The 18,062-nt window shown below is 24.4% G+C and overlaps 1 protein-coding gene across 4 annotated transcripts in view; it reads right to left on the bottom strand.

Moving 5' to 3' along the window:
* Positions 1-1,646: 1,646 nt before the first annotated feature.
* The window catches only part of LOC113556947 (MTSS1-like protein), a 37,277-nt gene continuing 20,861 nt past the window's right edge, over positions 1,647-18,062 (bottom strand). Inside the window, exons 6-14 of one of the 4 annotated variants that reach the window (XM_026962195.2) lie at positions 10,672-10,898; positions 10,475-10,582; positions 9,123-9,299; positions 7,388-7,513; positions 7,090-7,261; positions 6,379-6,491; positions 6,043-6,142; positions 4,802-4,891; positions 1,647-2,885 (exon numbers count right to left, since the gene is read on the bottom strand). In XM_026962195.2, coding sequence (XP_026817996.1) covers positions 2,290-2,885; positions 4,802-4,891; positions 6,043-6,142; positions 6,379-6,491; positions 7,090-7,261; positions 7,388-7,513; positions 9,123-9,299; positions 10,475-10,582; positions 10,672-10,898 — 1,709 coding nt within the window. In that variant the 3' untranslated portion in view covers positions 1,647-2,289. Of the gene's footprint in view, positions 2,886-4,801; positions 4,892-6,042; positions 6,143-6,378; positions 6,492-6,918; positions 7,262-7,387; positions 7,514-9,122; positions 9,300-10,474; positions 10,583-10,671; positions 10,899-18,062 lie in introns of all 4 variants that reach the window. The other 3 variants (XM_026962191.1, XM_026962192.1, XM_026962193.2) reach the window with 3 other exon arrangements.

The raw sequence follows: 18,062 nt of genomic DNA, 5'->3' as shown, positions 1-18,062 counted from the left end.
GGTATTTCCTTTAGAGCGGGAATGGTAAACTGAGTCTGGATAACTTTAAAGTGCTAGGTTAATTGAGTCCCAAGTAATAATATTTTTCGAAAGAATAATTTATAAATAACAACAATGTACCTACTTAAAAATAAAGTCTCTAAACTCAATGAGTACTGTATAGTGACTATAATCACCAATTAGTGATTATCGCTTATCGATTTGCTTACTTAAATACATTAAAATAGATATATAATATATATATATATATATGTAGCAAAAAAAATAGGTAATTAAAATGAAAAAAATAATAATAGAAAACAATTTTTTTGAGACAAGAAATGTTGAAATATGAAAATAAAAATATTTCAAGATTTTAATTCATTAAGAATACATCAAATAAATTTTTATCATGTACATAAATAACAATAAATAGAAATAAATAAAAAAAAAAATGACTTGAATTTGTATATTATACATTTAATTAATTGTGATTTTTATGTACAATAAATATTAAAAGCAAAAAAAGCACATTTTTAATCACACTAGTTATGTTAACATAACAGATAGTATCAAGCCTGTAAAAGTGAGAAGGGAAATGTGCTGTTTTGGAAACTAAACCTATTATAACCAGAGACTCAGTTTACCTTATACCTTTTCAAACCTAGGACTCAGTTTACCATGAAAACGGTATTTCGGACTCAATTTTGCGTAACCGGTTTTTCCTAAATTTTTTATTTGTTTTTTAAGATTATTTCAAAATCTAATTTTCTTACATAATTTCCTGTCAAAATAGCATTAAATTTATTAAATTTACTATAATTTTATAAGTTTTTATATTTTCGAATAACAACATATATTTTTAGTTACATATAAATATATATATATAATATATTTAAAAATAAATTTTAATCATTGTAATTAACTTATTTGAAGTTTAGGTGAGCAGAGTGTAGACCTACATTTTGCGGGGAATATATTTAACACTTCATTCCGTTAACCTAAACTTTGAATATTTATAAATCATAAATTAGTAAACTACTTGTGCAAATTTTGAGTTATATAAATCGGAATATTCAGAAAAATATTTTGCTTCAGAATATAAATTTAAAAATGTATGTTGTCATTTGAAAAAGGTTTAACAATCAAAAATATTTTCAAAAACATTAATACATTTTGAAATATTGAAGTGATCTATTAAAGAATCACCTTGTATATATTATATATAATTAATATATATATACTTGATGCCTTGAATTATATGTATACTTATTAGCAACTAAAAGTAACTAAAGACAGATAAATGTAATCTTTCATTTATTTTTCATTACTCATACAACAAACGGTTATTTTGAACCCTTAAAACAAATCCACAATTTTCTATACACAAAAAACATCATAATATAAATAAATATTTGTTACAAAAAAAAAAAAAAAATCAACTACAGAAAAGTAATATTAATAATAATAATAATATAAGTAAAGATTATACAATACATTATTAGTTATAATGCATTTAAAAATGTATACGTTAATATATTTCAATATGTATAAATAAACGTTTATAGACGGATGTCAAATTGACTTTGGTTTTATATAATAATAGTTTATTTTTTTATTTTATAAACATAAACATATTTCTAAAAAGATAATAATGTATTAGCATTAGATTTAAACTGAAATTCTGAACATAATTGATTTTATTAATGAACACAGGTGTATACATTTATAATTGATTATATACACAGAATAATATCTAAATTATTAGATTTCGGAATAATTATTCTGTTATGCCAAATGTGAGACTTTTTGGTTTATGTAATAAACATTTAGTTATAAGTGATCACCATAAACAAAGGAATGTGTTAGTAAAAAAAAATATACACGTCTGGAATGATTAATATACTAAACTCAAGTCCAAATTATCCATAAAACATTTTATAGAGCTTACACATAGTATTTTATCACCTTGGTCAAAAAACACTAACTATAAGAAATAAGAAAAAACCTACATATTGTTTTACAACACGTGCTTTAAGTTTTAAATATATTTATATATTTTTTTAGAAGTAAACATTTGTATAACACAGAGTAACCATTAGACAAATTATGTTAACATGGATTTCATAGTTTGCGAGATTATTTAAGTTTTAGAATAAATTCAAATCCAATAACTATGTGAAAAATTGAAATTATAAATATAATATTAGAATTTACTATTTAAATTAAATTGATTAGGTATTACAAAATAAAATCATGAAAATTATTAATATTCAAAATGAAAACAATATTAATTTGATGTATTAATTCTTAATTAGTTTTAGGTGCTGACCTGTCATTGACAGCAATAGATTTTCTTAACACCATACCTTTCCTTATTTGTTCCATAAGTGAATCATGACATGTGGCTGGGTCCACAACAGAGTGTCTGGCAGGAGCAATCCAACGTCTGGCTAATTTTGGAGACCCACCTGTTGTTTTAGGTTGCTGTTGTAATAGTCTAGAGCCTAAAGCTGCCATAAACCCAGTAACTGGTTCAGTTGAATGGCTATTACATCTATCAGCACTTGTTGATCGATTACTGGGTGTGCGACGCAATAAAATAGGACTTGCAGGTGTATGATTAAGTTGTGTTAGATTACGTACAGTTTCAGCCACACTTCCACCAGATGATTTACGTTGATGTGTCATGGGTTCAGAATATACTTTTTCTGAAGTTAAAGATGTTTGTGATCGACTTTGCTGCCGTTGTTCTGTAGCAATATCCAGCAAAAATGGTGGTGGAGGAGGTAGGTTTTGTACTGAATTGTTTAAGATAGATGGTGTACGGCGTATTGGTGGAGGTGGCTTGTTGCTTTGAATTGAAGAACGACGACACAGAGTACCGCTTCTGAGACTGGAATAACCTGCAATAAGATTAAATATATTTCAGTATAATTTTTGTTTAATTTGAAAATTTTAACGACATGAAAACAGGTATGGTTGTTATTTCTTTACAAACTAATATTGTTCATCTTATTATTAAAAGTACTATTATAATTTATTATAAATTAGAACAGTAGTTAGCACCCAACTTGTGTATAGGGCATGACTCACTATACACGATAATCTTAAAGATTATTGACTCGATGGGGGCAACAAATAGATATTGTCTGACAAAAACTGGTTGCCACCAACTAACATTCTTATTTTGAATAGACTACAGAATTATGTTTATCATAGCAAATTTCAAATAAAAACATTTTTGAGAAGAATCTATTTACAAATTGTGCATGCAACTTACTGTAAAACAATTTTTTACTAATATATTTTTAAGTTTCTTTATTTTAAATAATATTTCTAATTAATGATTAAATCACAAAAATACTTGTATAATTAAGTACAATACCTAATTTTTGATTTTATTGACTTAAAACATAGATTTTCAAACACAACATATGTTTCATACATCAAAGAACTTAAAATGAAAGTTTTACTTTGACTTTTTTTATTTTTGGATAACATTCTATAAAAATTAACTATAAACTATCTCAGTAAAAAGAAAAATTGTATTACTTATTTTGCTACATTTACATATTATTTTTATTATGTATTATTATGTTTTCATCTATGTACCAGATAAAAGCGTTTACTGCTGCTTAACGGTATGATAAATAAAATCAGGTGCACATAAAATTATACATATATATATAAAAATTTAGGTATAATTTTTGATCCTAAATTAAATTTTTCTCTTCATACTGAAATGATAAAAAAATAAACCTTTTCATAACTTATGGTTCATTAAACGTACTTGTGGTGCATTCTCAGATCCTATTCCCCTAAAAATTCTCTATTTCTCTCTTTTCTGTTCTAATCTAGAGTACTGTCCCCCCATCTGGATAAACAACGTCAAAACAAACAAAATCTTACGCTAGAATCTGTCCAAAATAACTCTCTACGTTTTATCTCTTTTAAATTCAATATTAACAGACCTCTCCATGGCACATAAAATAATGTTTTAAATTTTCTTAATATTTCTCTACTTCATTTACTACCGTCATATACTTTTACTCTCTACATTTTTACAAAAACTGATATTAGGTTCAATTGACTATCCTGAAATTCTCTCTTTAATCCGTTTTAAAATTAATAGCCTTAATACTAGAGATCCAAAACCTTTTTATTCACTTTTTTCAACTGAAAATTATATCTTGAATTCTCCTGTTAACTTTGTTATGGCTGCAGGTAATACTTTTGTCTTTGATTATATTTGAAAATGTATTATTATTTTTTAACTATACTCGATTTGTTTTCTATATTTTCTTTTAAGTTTTATTATTATAATCAATCTATAATCTATAATTACATAATAACTATAACTTATTGAATTATGTATTATTTTTCACACACAATGAATATTGTTATGTTTTAGGACCTTTGTCCGTTTATATTAAATAAATAAATAAATATATATATTACATATATAGGTAGTTTTATTAATGACTTGTATCAATTTGCATAATGCCATAAATTACATAAAAATAATAGGAATTTAATTTAATTTTGTTTAATCATTTATATAGAACTTTATGTTAAAACATTTTTAAGGGCATTTTTATTTATTTTTTTGAACATAATCCACGCTTTAGTAATGTGTTTAAAATTATAAGGGTGAATACATTGAAATTTGTTCTTAAGTTTTAAAATAATCAATTTAGATTTTAGATATGATATGTATTTTTATTGTAAATTATCATAAAGTTAAGAGAAACTTTAATAAAAAAAAAAAATTTCTTTACAACCATATTAAATAGTAAATTACTTCATGGGGAATACATACCTAATGTAGATACAGGCCGTACACGTTCTTTGATGGCAATACTATTTTGACTATCCAATGTGCAATATTTCAAAAGTGAATTTTCCACTTCTAAATAATATACAAACAGATATATACAAGCAAGCACAAAAGAATAAGATGAAATATGAACAACACAAATAACACGTGATTTTTAAGCATTACATATAAACATATTTTGTCAATTAGTCACCATTATTTGGTTTCTAGAGAATAGTAGTTTTGATTTTCTATGAAATTATAACTCTCCCAAAAAAATAATTAAATCTGTCATAATTTATTTATTTGGTTTTAAGTATTTTGAGTATTTTTTTTCTATGTTATTATTTTAATTTACAAATATAATAATATATTATAAAACATAATATATTAACTAGAATGTTATTTTTATGTTATTATTGAGACATACAATTTGTTATCATTGGGGTGAATGTATAATGTACAATACATATCTGTAAATATATTCTGTCAGTAAACATAATTTCCCGTATGCACTTAGTATTATTATCAAATATAGTAGAACCTTGATTATCCAAACTAATTGGGACCGTGCCTAGTTCGGATATGGGAAAAAAATTTTTAAAACACAGTTAAATATTTTATAATATGTACATTGTACATACATATTATATGTATATATTTATTATTATTATTTTATTACATTATTTGAAATACATTACATACATATAGGAACGTATAATGTTTGTTATATTTTTTTGACAAAATTATTGATTTTTATTTGACGATGAGCTGCAGCGTGCTTTTCTGCAGCCAAATCGCGGATACAAGTTTTAATGTTCGGATAACAGAACGTTGGATAAGCTAATAGCAGTTCGGGTAATAGAGGGTTTGTATAACAGAGGTTCGGATAATTGAGGTTCTACTGTACAGTTTTGTAATCATAAATTATAATTTTTTTTGATAACTAATATCAAGTTTGTAATACAAAGACCACTACCTAGTTAGTACATTATATATTTGTTATTGTTATATAATGTTTTATTACTATGATGATTATTAATGATTATAAATGATAAAAAATATTTATTTGCTAAATGAACCAAAAAATGGAGACTAATTATTACAGGATTTTCAGAGCGAAAAAATAAATGATCAATAATATACTTTTCCAAGTCATCTTTACTAGTAAATAAAATATAACTATTTTACTATTTTCTTTTCAAATAAAATAAATTATTCAACTATTCACATAATATAATCACCTTCATCTGGAGTGGCATTTGATATTGCTGTTTGACTACTGTAGCCACTTGAAGACTCCAAAGAACTCTCACTAGTGCTTTCCTTTCGATCTCCATCATTCTATGTTAAAAAAAATATTGAATAAATAAATTTATAATAAAATTAATAATAGTATGTAAATTAAAATCTACCCAAAATATTGCTTCAACTATGTTTTTATTTTAAATTTAACATGGTTTTTTTGTTCAAAATATAGATTTTCTTACAAAATTAGTGATTTATAATTAAGTAAAACAATTTGGGTAGATTTTGATATATTATTGCTGTTTATTATAACAAAAACAATGACAAATTACTTTCAAATTTACAATTGAAGAAGGCTCAGTGTACTGTGAATTTCTTTCTTGAGCTTTGTTGGCAGCCATACTAGCTAGTTCATGCATATTAACATATGTTGGTTGAATATATTCTAAACAAAATATATATAACTATACATTATAAAAATTACATGTATAACTTAAGTACAAGCAAATAAATTTGATACATTTATAATTATCATTTAAATGAAAAAAAAAAAATGGTAAGAGTCTGGATTTAAATCTTAGATTTTGGTTTCTAAACAGAATTAATTATTTTATAACTAGTTTATAAAATTCTGGATCTAAAAATTGTTTCTACAAACTATATAATATATTTTAGAATAAAATGAAAATCTTCATTTAATAATTACATATTTAAATTATATGTATAAATTATTGTTTATTAACAAGGTATAAAATATAAAAATTAAGAGTGAAAATATTTTAAAAGTTTTTTCAAAATAAATGTCTTCTTTACTCAAAAACTAAACATAGAAAAAGTGTGATTATAAGAAATATAATTGTATTTTTACCAACCAATTGTTTTTAGTGAGGTTGGTTTATAACTTTTGTGCATATCTCTGGACGGGACATCGGGGACATGAGCATAATCGTCTTGTGGTGAGACAACGGGAGTTTTATCAATAGAAGAAGAATCAGGTTGAAATGTGTACGCGCTAAGGGCTGGTCGTAGATGGTGGGCACCACCTGAAATAGTGTGTGGTCTTGCATCATTCATAATGGCTGACGCTGCACGTTCAAATTGTAATGTTTCCTGAGCATTGGGCCATGTGCCACATCCACCTTCTGAACTAGCAAATGGTGTGGATGGTGTACTACTTCCAGCACTGCTACTATTGGAATCAGATGAGTTAGGAGCCTAAGAATAATAATATATTAAAATAAAATAAAATATGAAACAATAATATTAAAATTGTAAGTAGTGATTCTAGAAAACATAGGTAATACAAATGCAAAATTCAATTGGTTTTTTATTAGCACTCACCTTTGAATATGATTGTTGTTTTGTATATATTGTGTCTTGGGATGTAAACCCCGAATCATGAGATGAAGCACTGCATAATCTACTAGGAGGTAAAGGTCCTTTGTAACGTAGCTCATTGGATACTGGCTAAATTACCACACACACACAAACACAAAAAAAAAAACATGCCAAAATAACTACATATAGCGAAAAAATAAAAATAAATAAAATATATATACTTCTATTTCTCAAATTCCATACACTAACGTACAAAGAGTAGAAATAAAAATACTAATACAGTCATCACTCAATTCGATTTATAGAAGTTTTCGATTTATCGAGTGTTCGAATAATTAAGGAGAAAAATAAATAATTCGTATTAAAGAGAAATAAAAATTGTTATTACATAAATACATTGTTGCATTTATTACATATTTATTTTGGCATTTATTAATACATATTATTATATGTTACATTCATCACTCGACAACTCGAAATTCAGAGAACTGAGCTAAAAATTCGATTTATAATGATGTATATACGTTTCCCGTGCTTTGTATACCATTTCCATAACCAAAGGCGTATTTAGGAATTTTAGGATAAGGGCAACATATATTTTGCACCCCCCCCCCCCTGTAAAAAACTAAAAACTTCTACACCCTGCAGTGGTGAAACTGTTAATACCATAGAACATCATGTTGTATAAATACTATAGTATTCTATACCTCTATGGTACACATTTGCTGTGAAGAATATTAATGATTGACGTCAGTACTCAGTATGTAAAGTACGAAATAAAAATTTGCCGCTCTGGGCAACGGGACCCTAAAACCCTACCTAAATACGCCCCTGTCCATAATAGTGAGTACAGACATTTTATATAGTCTATCATACAGATAGGCCAAAATTTATTAGACAATTTCCTTCAGATACATCGTTTTACATTTTTTTATTATTTCTTAGTCTAGTGGTTGAAGGGTCAAAGTTGTGTTAGAACGTAAAATATGAATTTTGTTATTTTAAAGATGAGGAATATTGTAGTAGGTGATACAGTTGTCAACGAATATCAAAATTGTGCGTATCTTACCGACAGAAATTTCGAATTATCAAGAGGACCGAAATATATGTATTTTCTTCTAATTGTAGAGCTTTTCTCAGGGGACCAAGCGTTTACTTCGATTTTTAGATTTTTTTTTTTAATTATCGAGGTTTGAATTATAAAGTGACTACTTTACTAAAACAATATGAATTGTATTCAATCATGTTTTAAACTACTTTAGTAGGTACCATTCGGGTCTGTCAAATTATTTAGTTTAAAAAATGTCAATGACAGGTTTAAATTTCTTAAAATAAAAAATTCACTTGATTAATAAAATGTGAAAAATAGTATTTTTTGATCATTCATATTTTTCTATTATTCGTTATATTAATATAACCAATGATTGAAAAATAAATTACAAACTTACCTAATTGAAAAATATTTGAAGTAAAAAAATAATGATATAATTAGTTTAAAGTTTGCATTAAATATAACATTATTGTAGTATTAATTTTAAATAATATATAGTTATGTTTTCATTTAAGATTTGTACATTCAATTGTATTTCCTAAAGCCATATAAAATTATAAATAATACTTAATTCAACTACAGCTGTGCAATTTAATTAATAAAAACACAATGATGTTAATACATAAGAAAAAACTCATGCCATTGTAAGTCATTTTTCTTTATGTCGATCAATATCTAAATCAATACCTGAAGCAGTGAGCGGCTCCAATATTGATGGCTCGGTGAATGTGTACTGCCGCTAGACCAGCTGTTTATTGAATTGATAGAACACATACTTGATTTACGTGAACCCAACGAACTGGGACTACTTGGGGGTGTTTGGTGTGTCCATGACATTTCACTACCTTTATAGTCAACCAGCACCTAATAAACATTAATGAATTAAAACCTTAACAATAAATATATATTTTTAATGTTAAGGAAATTAGAAATAAGTTAGTCATTTTGTGAATTTTAATCGAAAGTATACTCTATAGAGATATGATTTATAAAGGACAAATCATGTACGTATCGAACATATTATAGTTTTAAATATTATACACTAAAAATGCGAAGTCTAACTTAAATGGATGAATTAAATTAATGTTAATAACATATTGAAAATTTAATTTTCAACGACCAAATTATTTAACATAATGAATTTACAATTTTTTTTCTATAACTTAATTATTATTATTATTATTAATTTGTGTACTGAAAGTCTTACTAAAAATTGATTTAAATTGCACAAAAAAAAAATTAAATTTGACAAAAATGCTCTTTTATCCATAATTTTTTATTTTATTTTCCTAATTATTTTTAAAACTACTAGTTATCTCGAAAGTACAATTTAAATTAAATGTGTTATCAGGAAATAACCTCAAAGTTGAAAATTGATGCATTATATTTTATGCTATATAATTTAATTTAAAAAATATGCATGTGAATATGATTAACTCTTAAGTGAGTATAATTAAAGTTAAGTTTCAAGTTCAATGAAGTTTAATTTATGTTAAGTATTGTATTCTATAAAAGTAGGATACTAAATAGAGATGAAATGCAAGATATGTAGAATTTTTTATTTTTTTTTTTACATTTGAATAATATAACTATAAATAATTTCTTTTAAATTAATTAGTATTTAGTATATAAAACAAGGAGTATCATATTTAAACTTCTCATAAAAATAGTACAAGAGTAATGTTTTTCGACATTTATTAAATTTAGTTGGAATATTTAATAAATAAATATTGAACATAATTGTATAATGACAATTTAAAGAATTATTTTTATAGATATTATTTGATTAATATATATTTAATATTGTAGCCAAATTAGTGAAAATCTTCGAGTTCAACCAATCATTTTTTAAGCTCTTATTACTTTGAAAACAAATTTAAAATGATATGTGTTACTAGCAGGTGTTGATTTCCAATCAAATAATATTTAACGTATCCTTACGTAGTATTTTTACCATGCAAATTAAAAATTTTATCTTATACCAATTTTTAAATTTATAAGATCACGGCGAGAGTATTATATAGTATATTCGTATTTACTTGTTCACTAGCTGGAGGTAAAGAGTATGGTTCGGTGGTGTGTGCTTCTAATTTATCCATAACTTCTTGTAAATGGGATAATTCCATAAGCATGGCTACTTCTTCTTCCTAATTATAAAATATAATACACAATTAAGTTTAAAACATTCTACTTTGTATATACATGTAAACAATTTAAAAAAATACATTGAACTTACGAGAACTGGTTTCAAAATTGTTACAAAAATACAATATCGACTTCGTTCTTCGATTAATGCTTCACGAACAGCTCTCTTTTCTGTTTCTTCTAAAACAGCTTTTCTATCAGAAACGTCTTGCAAGGCTTTGTGTAGTTCATTCATTTTCGCACCTTTGCGTGCTTTTTTTTGTAAACGCAGTGTATCCGTAGAACGCTTTTTTAACTCAGCTCTTGCTTTTTTATATTCTAAAAAATGCACATTAACAATGATTTAAATGAATAAAAAATAAGTTATTAGCAATAATACAATTAATAATAAGTGCATAATTTAATATATAACTGCGATTAAAATTACATTTAAACACATTTTTTTAAAAATAATTTGTTAACTTTAAACATGTTTTTATTATGAAAAGAATACAATTTGTTACTTTTATTTAACTCCTAAAAGTTATTATATCCATGTTTCTGAATTAAACTAATATTATATTAATAAATTATGTTGCATGTATTATAAATAAATACAGATCACATCACAGATGTACATCTACTTAGGTGATTAATAAATAATAACTAATAAATTATCATTAGAATATATAAAACGTTATAATAGTAAATAACACATATAAAAAACACCTAGACATAAACAAAATAAATCACCCTATAGCTGGTTAAAGAGCAATAAATTGTTATTATAAATATTTAAACTATGATTAACTTAATAAATTATTTATTTATTTTATCGAAGTATATTATTGAAAAAACTATTAAGGAATTTATATTAGGAAAAAATATGTAAGAAATTATCTAATAAGTTTTCAGAATTTTTATTTAAATATACGAAGACAATAATATGTTTTTTATAAATAAATGTATTTAATACTAAGAATGACAATCATTGGTGTAAATTCTGGACGATTATTGTTTTTCTGTGTACTTATATATAAGTGAGCAATATCGCGATAATATGTAATTCCATAATCCATAAATTGTGACATTTTTATTGTTTGCCTTGACTTCAGTGCATTATGAAGCACTGCAGTGTGGTTTGTTGGTGCAAATTGTTTTTATACTTTAAACGCAACTAAGAAAGTGAGTGGGCATGGCTGTTAAACGAATAATGGTACGCAAGCCGAAAAAAATCATATCTAAATCTGTCATCTAACATCTAACATTATGGAGATAAATGGCAATAAGAGAAATTTTTTACTCTTGTCCTAAATACTGCGGGAGTTGACAAAAGATTGGTGACATTGGACCTCTAAACACCCAATTACACTTCTGTGTATCGAAACCACACCAGAGCCAAGTATGGTATAATATAACTCATGTCAATGATTTTATTTGATGGATAATCAACTTTTTTTTACTCCATATAATATAATATTAATATAGCAATACTATATTTTAACCAGAAAGAGTACTCAATATTGATTTTAACATAATATTTTTTAATATGCAGTGTAGTATATTATACTTATATATTTAATAATGGTTTGTGATAGGTATACATAGAATTAAAATATATTTGTAACGTAGATATTTCGTTTGTATTTGATCATAAATTAATACATAGGTACAATTTCCTAATTGTTTATTAAAAATAATTTGTATATTCTTTTTACAATAATACAAATCGATTAAATTTATTTGAGTATATCATAATAGAATGCCGAAAATAATAAGAGGTTAAAAAAAAATCAAACACCATATACTATAATAGATAGTACAGATAGTAAGTATATAGATAAATCACTACAGCCAGATCTATGCACTATCAACAATAAATATCATACGATTCTTTTAAGAAACAAAATTGTAAAACATAATTTAAATGAAGTATATTTCATAAATTGTTATGAATATAAGAATTGTATAAAACTAATGACCAAAGATACCGATGTTATTTAAATTAATAATACAAATATATACATATTTATTTATTTATTTTATTTATCCACATACTATTATAACTCTGAATTCCAAACAATACAATACAAAAAATTTGTTACAGTTAAAAGTTGTATAACTTAAAAATAATTGATAAAAATACATTTAAAAAAATAATAAATTATAAAATCACATACACGACTCTCGATACTCTAAATTAATTATATAACGTATTTAAAAATATAGTTTTTTATCAATTTCATAATTTATAGTAGATAATAATAATAATAAATATATTTTGATTAATTTGAATTCTTAGTTACCATAATTTTGATACATTATAATTCGTTAATAATGTATAAATACTTTGTACCATATATACGGTATGTAAATAGTGGTTATCGGTTTTATTCCAAAATAATAGTAAAGTTCAATATATTGTTTAAAGTTTGAAAATGTTTTCTGAACTATATTTTCTGATTGGTACTTAATCTCAATAATGAATAAAACATAAATTATTTTAAAATTTAAAATAATAAATTTTACGAAACCTAAATAACATTAGTTTTTCATTTTCTTCCTACATTTTATACCTAATATATTGATAATGATTTTTTAAATTACACTCGAGAACAACTGATGAGAAAATAGAACAGTATAGAGATTACATAATTGTATAAATAGACTGTTTTTATAAATTATTTTCACAATCATTACATAACTTTTTTTAACCACTAACTGTTATATTTCTTAAATAAAATTGATTAAAGATGTTAGCGCACTATTAGTTTTATCTTTCACAAAGTAAATTTGTGTGTTTATCTAATCCAATTTTATGTTGTTAGTATCTAATACATTTATAATATTAGAGTAAATTGTCCTATTATCAAACTTAAAAACAAGAATATTATTTGAGATACTTCATAAAGTTTTATTGATATTTTAATTTTAAAACAAGTATGAGAGCATTTGGCAAATATTGTGTAAATATTTGTATATTACAGTTGTAATATTTTACATAGTTATAAATGACTTCAAAATCAAAACATCAATAAAAGCTTATGAAATGATTTAAATAATATTCTTATTTTTAAGTTAGATAATAGAACAATTTACTTTAATATTATAAATTTATAACTAACAACGTAAAATTGCGTCGTCTGAACGAAATTGTCCTATATTGCGCGTTGGTTAGAGAAATAAAGAAAATAATAATAGTACGCCAACTTCCTTGACTATATTTATACTTATACAATAAAATAAAATGTTCATGATATTTTAGTTTGTATAAAAATATATGAGCATATAAAATAAATGATTATTTTATTTATTGAATTAAACATGGAAGTTTGCAAATTATATTAATTATTTCGTTACTGATAATACCTTGTAATATTTCCACTACAAAATCCAGTTATATAATAATTCATATATTAAATACATGAAATAATATAAATTTTATAATGAGTACAAATATCGATGTATTACATTCACTATAGTATCTATATTATATATATAGATAAATAAACATATATAATAATATATTGTATTTAATAAATATCAGTAGAAATTTACTTTACTGTTTGTTGATACATAATAAAATAATCAAATCGATTTGTCCAATTAAAAACAGGATCATTCATTTTTTGTTATTTTGGGTGTTCATACCTTTCATCAAAAATACAAATTACGTTTGTACTGTAACATACGATATTGTACATACGATTGAAAAAAAATTAAATGATTGAGAAAATAAAAAAATTGTATGTACGTCATTTTTTGTTTTTAAAGATTTTACAGAATAAAAAATAGATATAAACAGTCTACAAAGAGCTTCTGTGTAAAAAATCGATAAACTCCCTATTTAGTTGTCGTGTGAAATATTTAACCAGACATGTGGTAATACGAATAGTATACAGATATTATTGTATTATATACAGACTCGGCGCGGAAAACAACGTTGCCGTGGCCGCAGCGGTTGGTTTGGTGTACGCGTGGACCGATACGCCTACACCATGCGCCTCGCCAACGCACAGATGTCGGCAGGCAGCAATGCTACAAGCCGACAAAAATCGTCGCCAGTTTTCTACGTGAGCGTTTGATTTTTTTTAATGTTTATTTTATTTTTCTAATGTGCGTACTTATTTACCTCTTGTAATATTAGGCACGTGTCCTCGGTGTATATTATAATGTCATAATAATAACTGAAAAACATACATTATGAGTGTTGAATTATATTTGGTAGATAAAAAACTATTATCACACCAATTATTCTTTATTTTTTCGAAATCTGCTCTACTTTCGACGATATTTATGTATTTCTATTTTGGGCAACCCCTTACGTTAACTGAACATATTATAAGCATTAAACACACTTTAAAAATAATTATTTATAAAAATACAATTATTAGCAGAATAAATAACACTTGTCACTAAAAACAAAATATTTCATAAACCTGCTACAAATTTGACGTAATACTTATATATTATTTTCTGATAACAAACATTATACTTGCAATTGTAACTTATAATAAGTATTATGTTTATTATTGCAAAATTAAAATTTCATTCAATTTCCGCATGGTTGTTATTCAGAAATGGTATTTCAATGGTAAACCGAGAAGGAAAATAAGCATTTAAATGCAAGGATAAAAATATCAATCATTTATAATAATGATATTCAATAGTAATAATAATATGTTTGTTGTAATAACAAGTTACTGTATAATTGAGCCAGTAATTTGGAATCATACTTTTAAATTATTTAATTAAAAAGAAGAAAAATATATTTTTTAATTAATAAAAAAAAAAATATTTTAAAAACAAGTATAGTATACATAATCCCTTCGAGAAAAAAGGCCAGAGGGTTTCTTACATTGGCGGGTATTCCTTCTTATTTAATTTCAAGTGTTAGATCATAGTTATGTTATCTAATATAATATATATTTACTAACAATTGTATTTTACAGTGTATTTGATAAATTCTCGAGTAAAAGACCCGAGAGCTTTATGAAAATTAGGATGAAAGTAATAACGTAATTTTGATATTTTTATCTAATTAAAATGGCCAATACTTTAAAATAAAAAGAATCATTTTGGATTTTAACATAAATTGCTACATTTAATGTATTTTTAATTACATATTTTAAAATAAACTATGATATATTCAATGAAGAGGTACACTCAGCATCTATTACACTACACCAAGGGTGGATAATTTTTCTATTCTAAGATTTCAACTTATTTGATGACCTTATTTTATTCTTTGTTAAACCTAAACAAATCTTATATGGATATTTTTTTTGGACAGTTCGCGCATTGCATAGGTGTGTAACTCTGCTTTATAGCCTACTCTACAACAAAGTGACTATTTTAATTTAAAGCTCTGCTCGGAAAATGTTATTTTAAATTTCTCATAGAAAATTATTTCATAACTGTTTGCTTATGTTTTCAACATTATGTTTAAGTTAAATTTGAGAGACATAATTATTAGGAAAAAAAAACATAATTTTTTGTTTTAAGTCTTGACATTTTCATATAAAATATAACTATACAATTATTTATGAATTGTATATTTATGCTTTGCATACACAATTAAACTATATAGTACCTATATTTATCGCAATATATAATAATTAATTATAAATATATAGGTATGTATATAATATTATGTACGTAGATAAGACACCCAACTAAATAATACAATAGGTTATAGATAGGTATAAAAAAACTGTTTGAAGATATAAAAAAAAATCGTATTCGGTAATGAACAATAATATAAATAATTTATGTAAATGAGAATATTGGATTAGTATTTTATTCATTATCGTTTAAGAAAAAAAAACAATGTGCTAGTTTGCTTTATTGACAGGAAAAAAGAGTATATGTATTTTATCCGTGTCATAAAAATGTCTTTATATATATGCAAATTCAACTCAATAAACCATATATATTCATCAATATACACAATATCTCCACAAGATACATATTTAAATTTTATTTTTAGAAGATAATAGATTAGAAGCAGAAATATTATATTTATTGATTACTGTAATGTGCTCAATATTCACAAATTTAATAATTTTTTAAAATTATATTCTTTTATAACTGCACCATCAGATTGTTATTGTATTACAATTTGAAAAAGCAACTGTTATTGCTTTAAAAATCTAAGCAAAACATTTTTATTTTATTGAACAAAAATGAGTCATGAGAAATTATGAATTAAAGGTATATAATATGCTACAAAAGATATTAATAAAAGATGTTTTAATATTTATGAATTATTTTTTATGTCAATATAAAACAATTATGCATTTACTATCAGCTGAAAAAACATATTATTACATTTTTATCAAATTATGGAATGCTACAGTTACTTATAAGTAACCATAGTAACAAGTCACGATGAGTGAAAACTAAAAATATCGTTTTATTAAGCATTGAACCCTAACGTAAAATTTATGTTTAAATTATAAAGTTCAAACATTAGAAAGACATTTGAAATATCAATATAATCGTATTTATTTTAGTTAGAATTATATTATAAGTATTTAATTCGTAGTAAATAAAAAATAATAATATTAAAAATGGCGTGTCTACTAGGAATAGTAACGTAAATAATACATTTTATTATTATTTCAATATTCTTCAATTTGACAAATCAATTTATGAAAATAGCCTTTCATATTTTATAGACTTTAATACCCACTCTACATAAAATGTTTAAAAAAAAAACCACTCAAAACTCATGTTTAGTACAGCATAAAATGAAATAGGTAGGTACATTGTGCCGTGAGATATGAAAACACATCTGCTAGCCACTATGTTTATGTGACCTATATTCATATTCCGAGAAACTCATTAACTTAAAAAAATAAAATGTTTTAAGAATGTGTAAGTACATTTAAGTAAGCCATCACTCACTATAAAAAAGTAGACATCAATTATAGTTACCTTAAAGCTTAGTACCCAAATAACAGAATCATATTAGAATTAAGAACAACTTTACTATCCAAATGTACACAGAGTGTCCCGTGAGGATTAATCCATTGCGATATCTCCTAAAATAATGGATATAATTCTGATTTTTTCATAAGATTCATAGAGACAAGAATACAAATATTTCACGTTTTTATTTATTTAAATGTTTTGGTAAAAATATATTTTTGTTATTTAATTATTTAAAAAAATTTAAGATAGCCATTTTGTAGTTAATTTTTCTGAAAATATTGGAGTTTCAACATTTTAATTTCATTAATTTTCTGATTTTTAATATTTTTTTTTAGTTTTGAAAAAAACTGCGTTTAGGTATGAGCACGTGGGCCTCATATTTGATAAAATGATACCGCTATCGTTTTAAATAATAATAATAACTTTTTTACTAAAACATTAAAATAAATTAAAACATGAAATATTTGTAGCTTTTGTCCCCGCGAATCTTATGAAAAACCCAGAATTATGATATCTCTATTATTTCAGGAGATATTGCAATGGGTAAATTCTAGCGGGACACCCTGC

The sequence above is a fragment of the Rhopalosiphum maidis genome, chromosome 1 (assembly GCF_003676215.2).
Source record: "Rhopalosiphum maidis isolate BTI-1 chromosome 1, ASM367621v3, whole genome shotgun sequence".
In the NCBI taxonomy this organism is placed as follows: Eukaryota; Metazoa; Arthropoda; class Insecta; order Hemiptera; family Aphididae; genus Rhopalosiphum; species Rhopalosiphum maidis.
The sequence above is the reverse complement of the archived record's forward strand: the minus strand, read 5'-3'. Positions and strand labels throughout refer to the sequence as shown.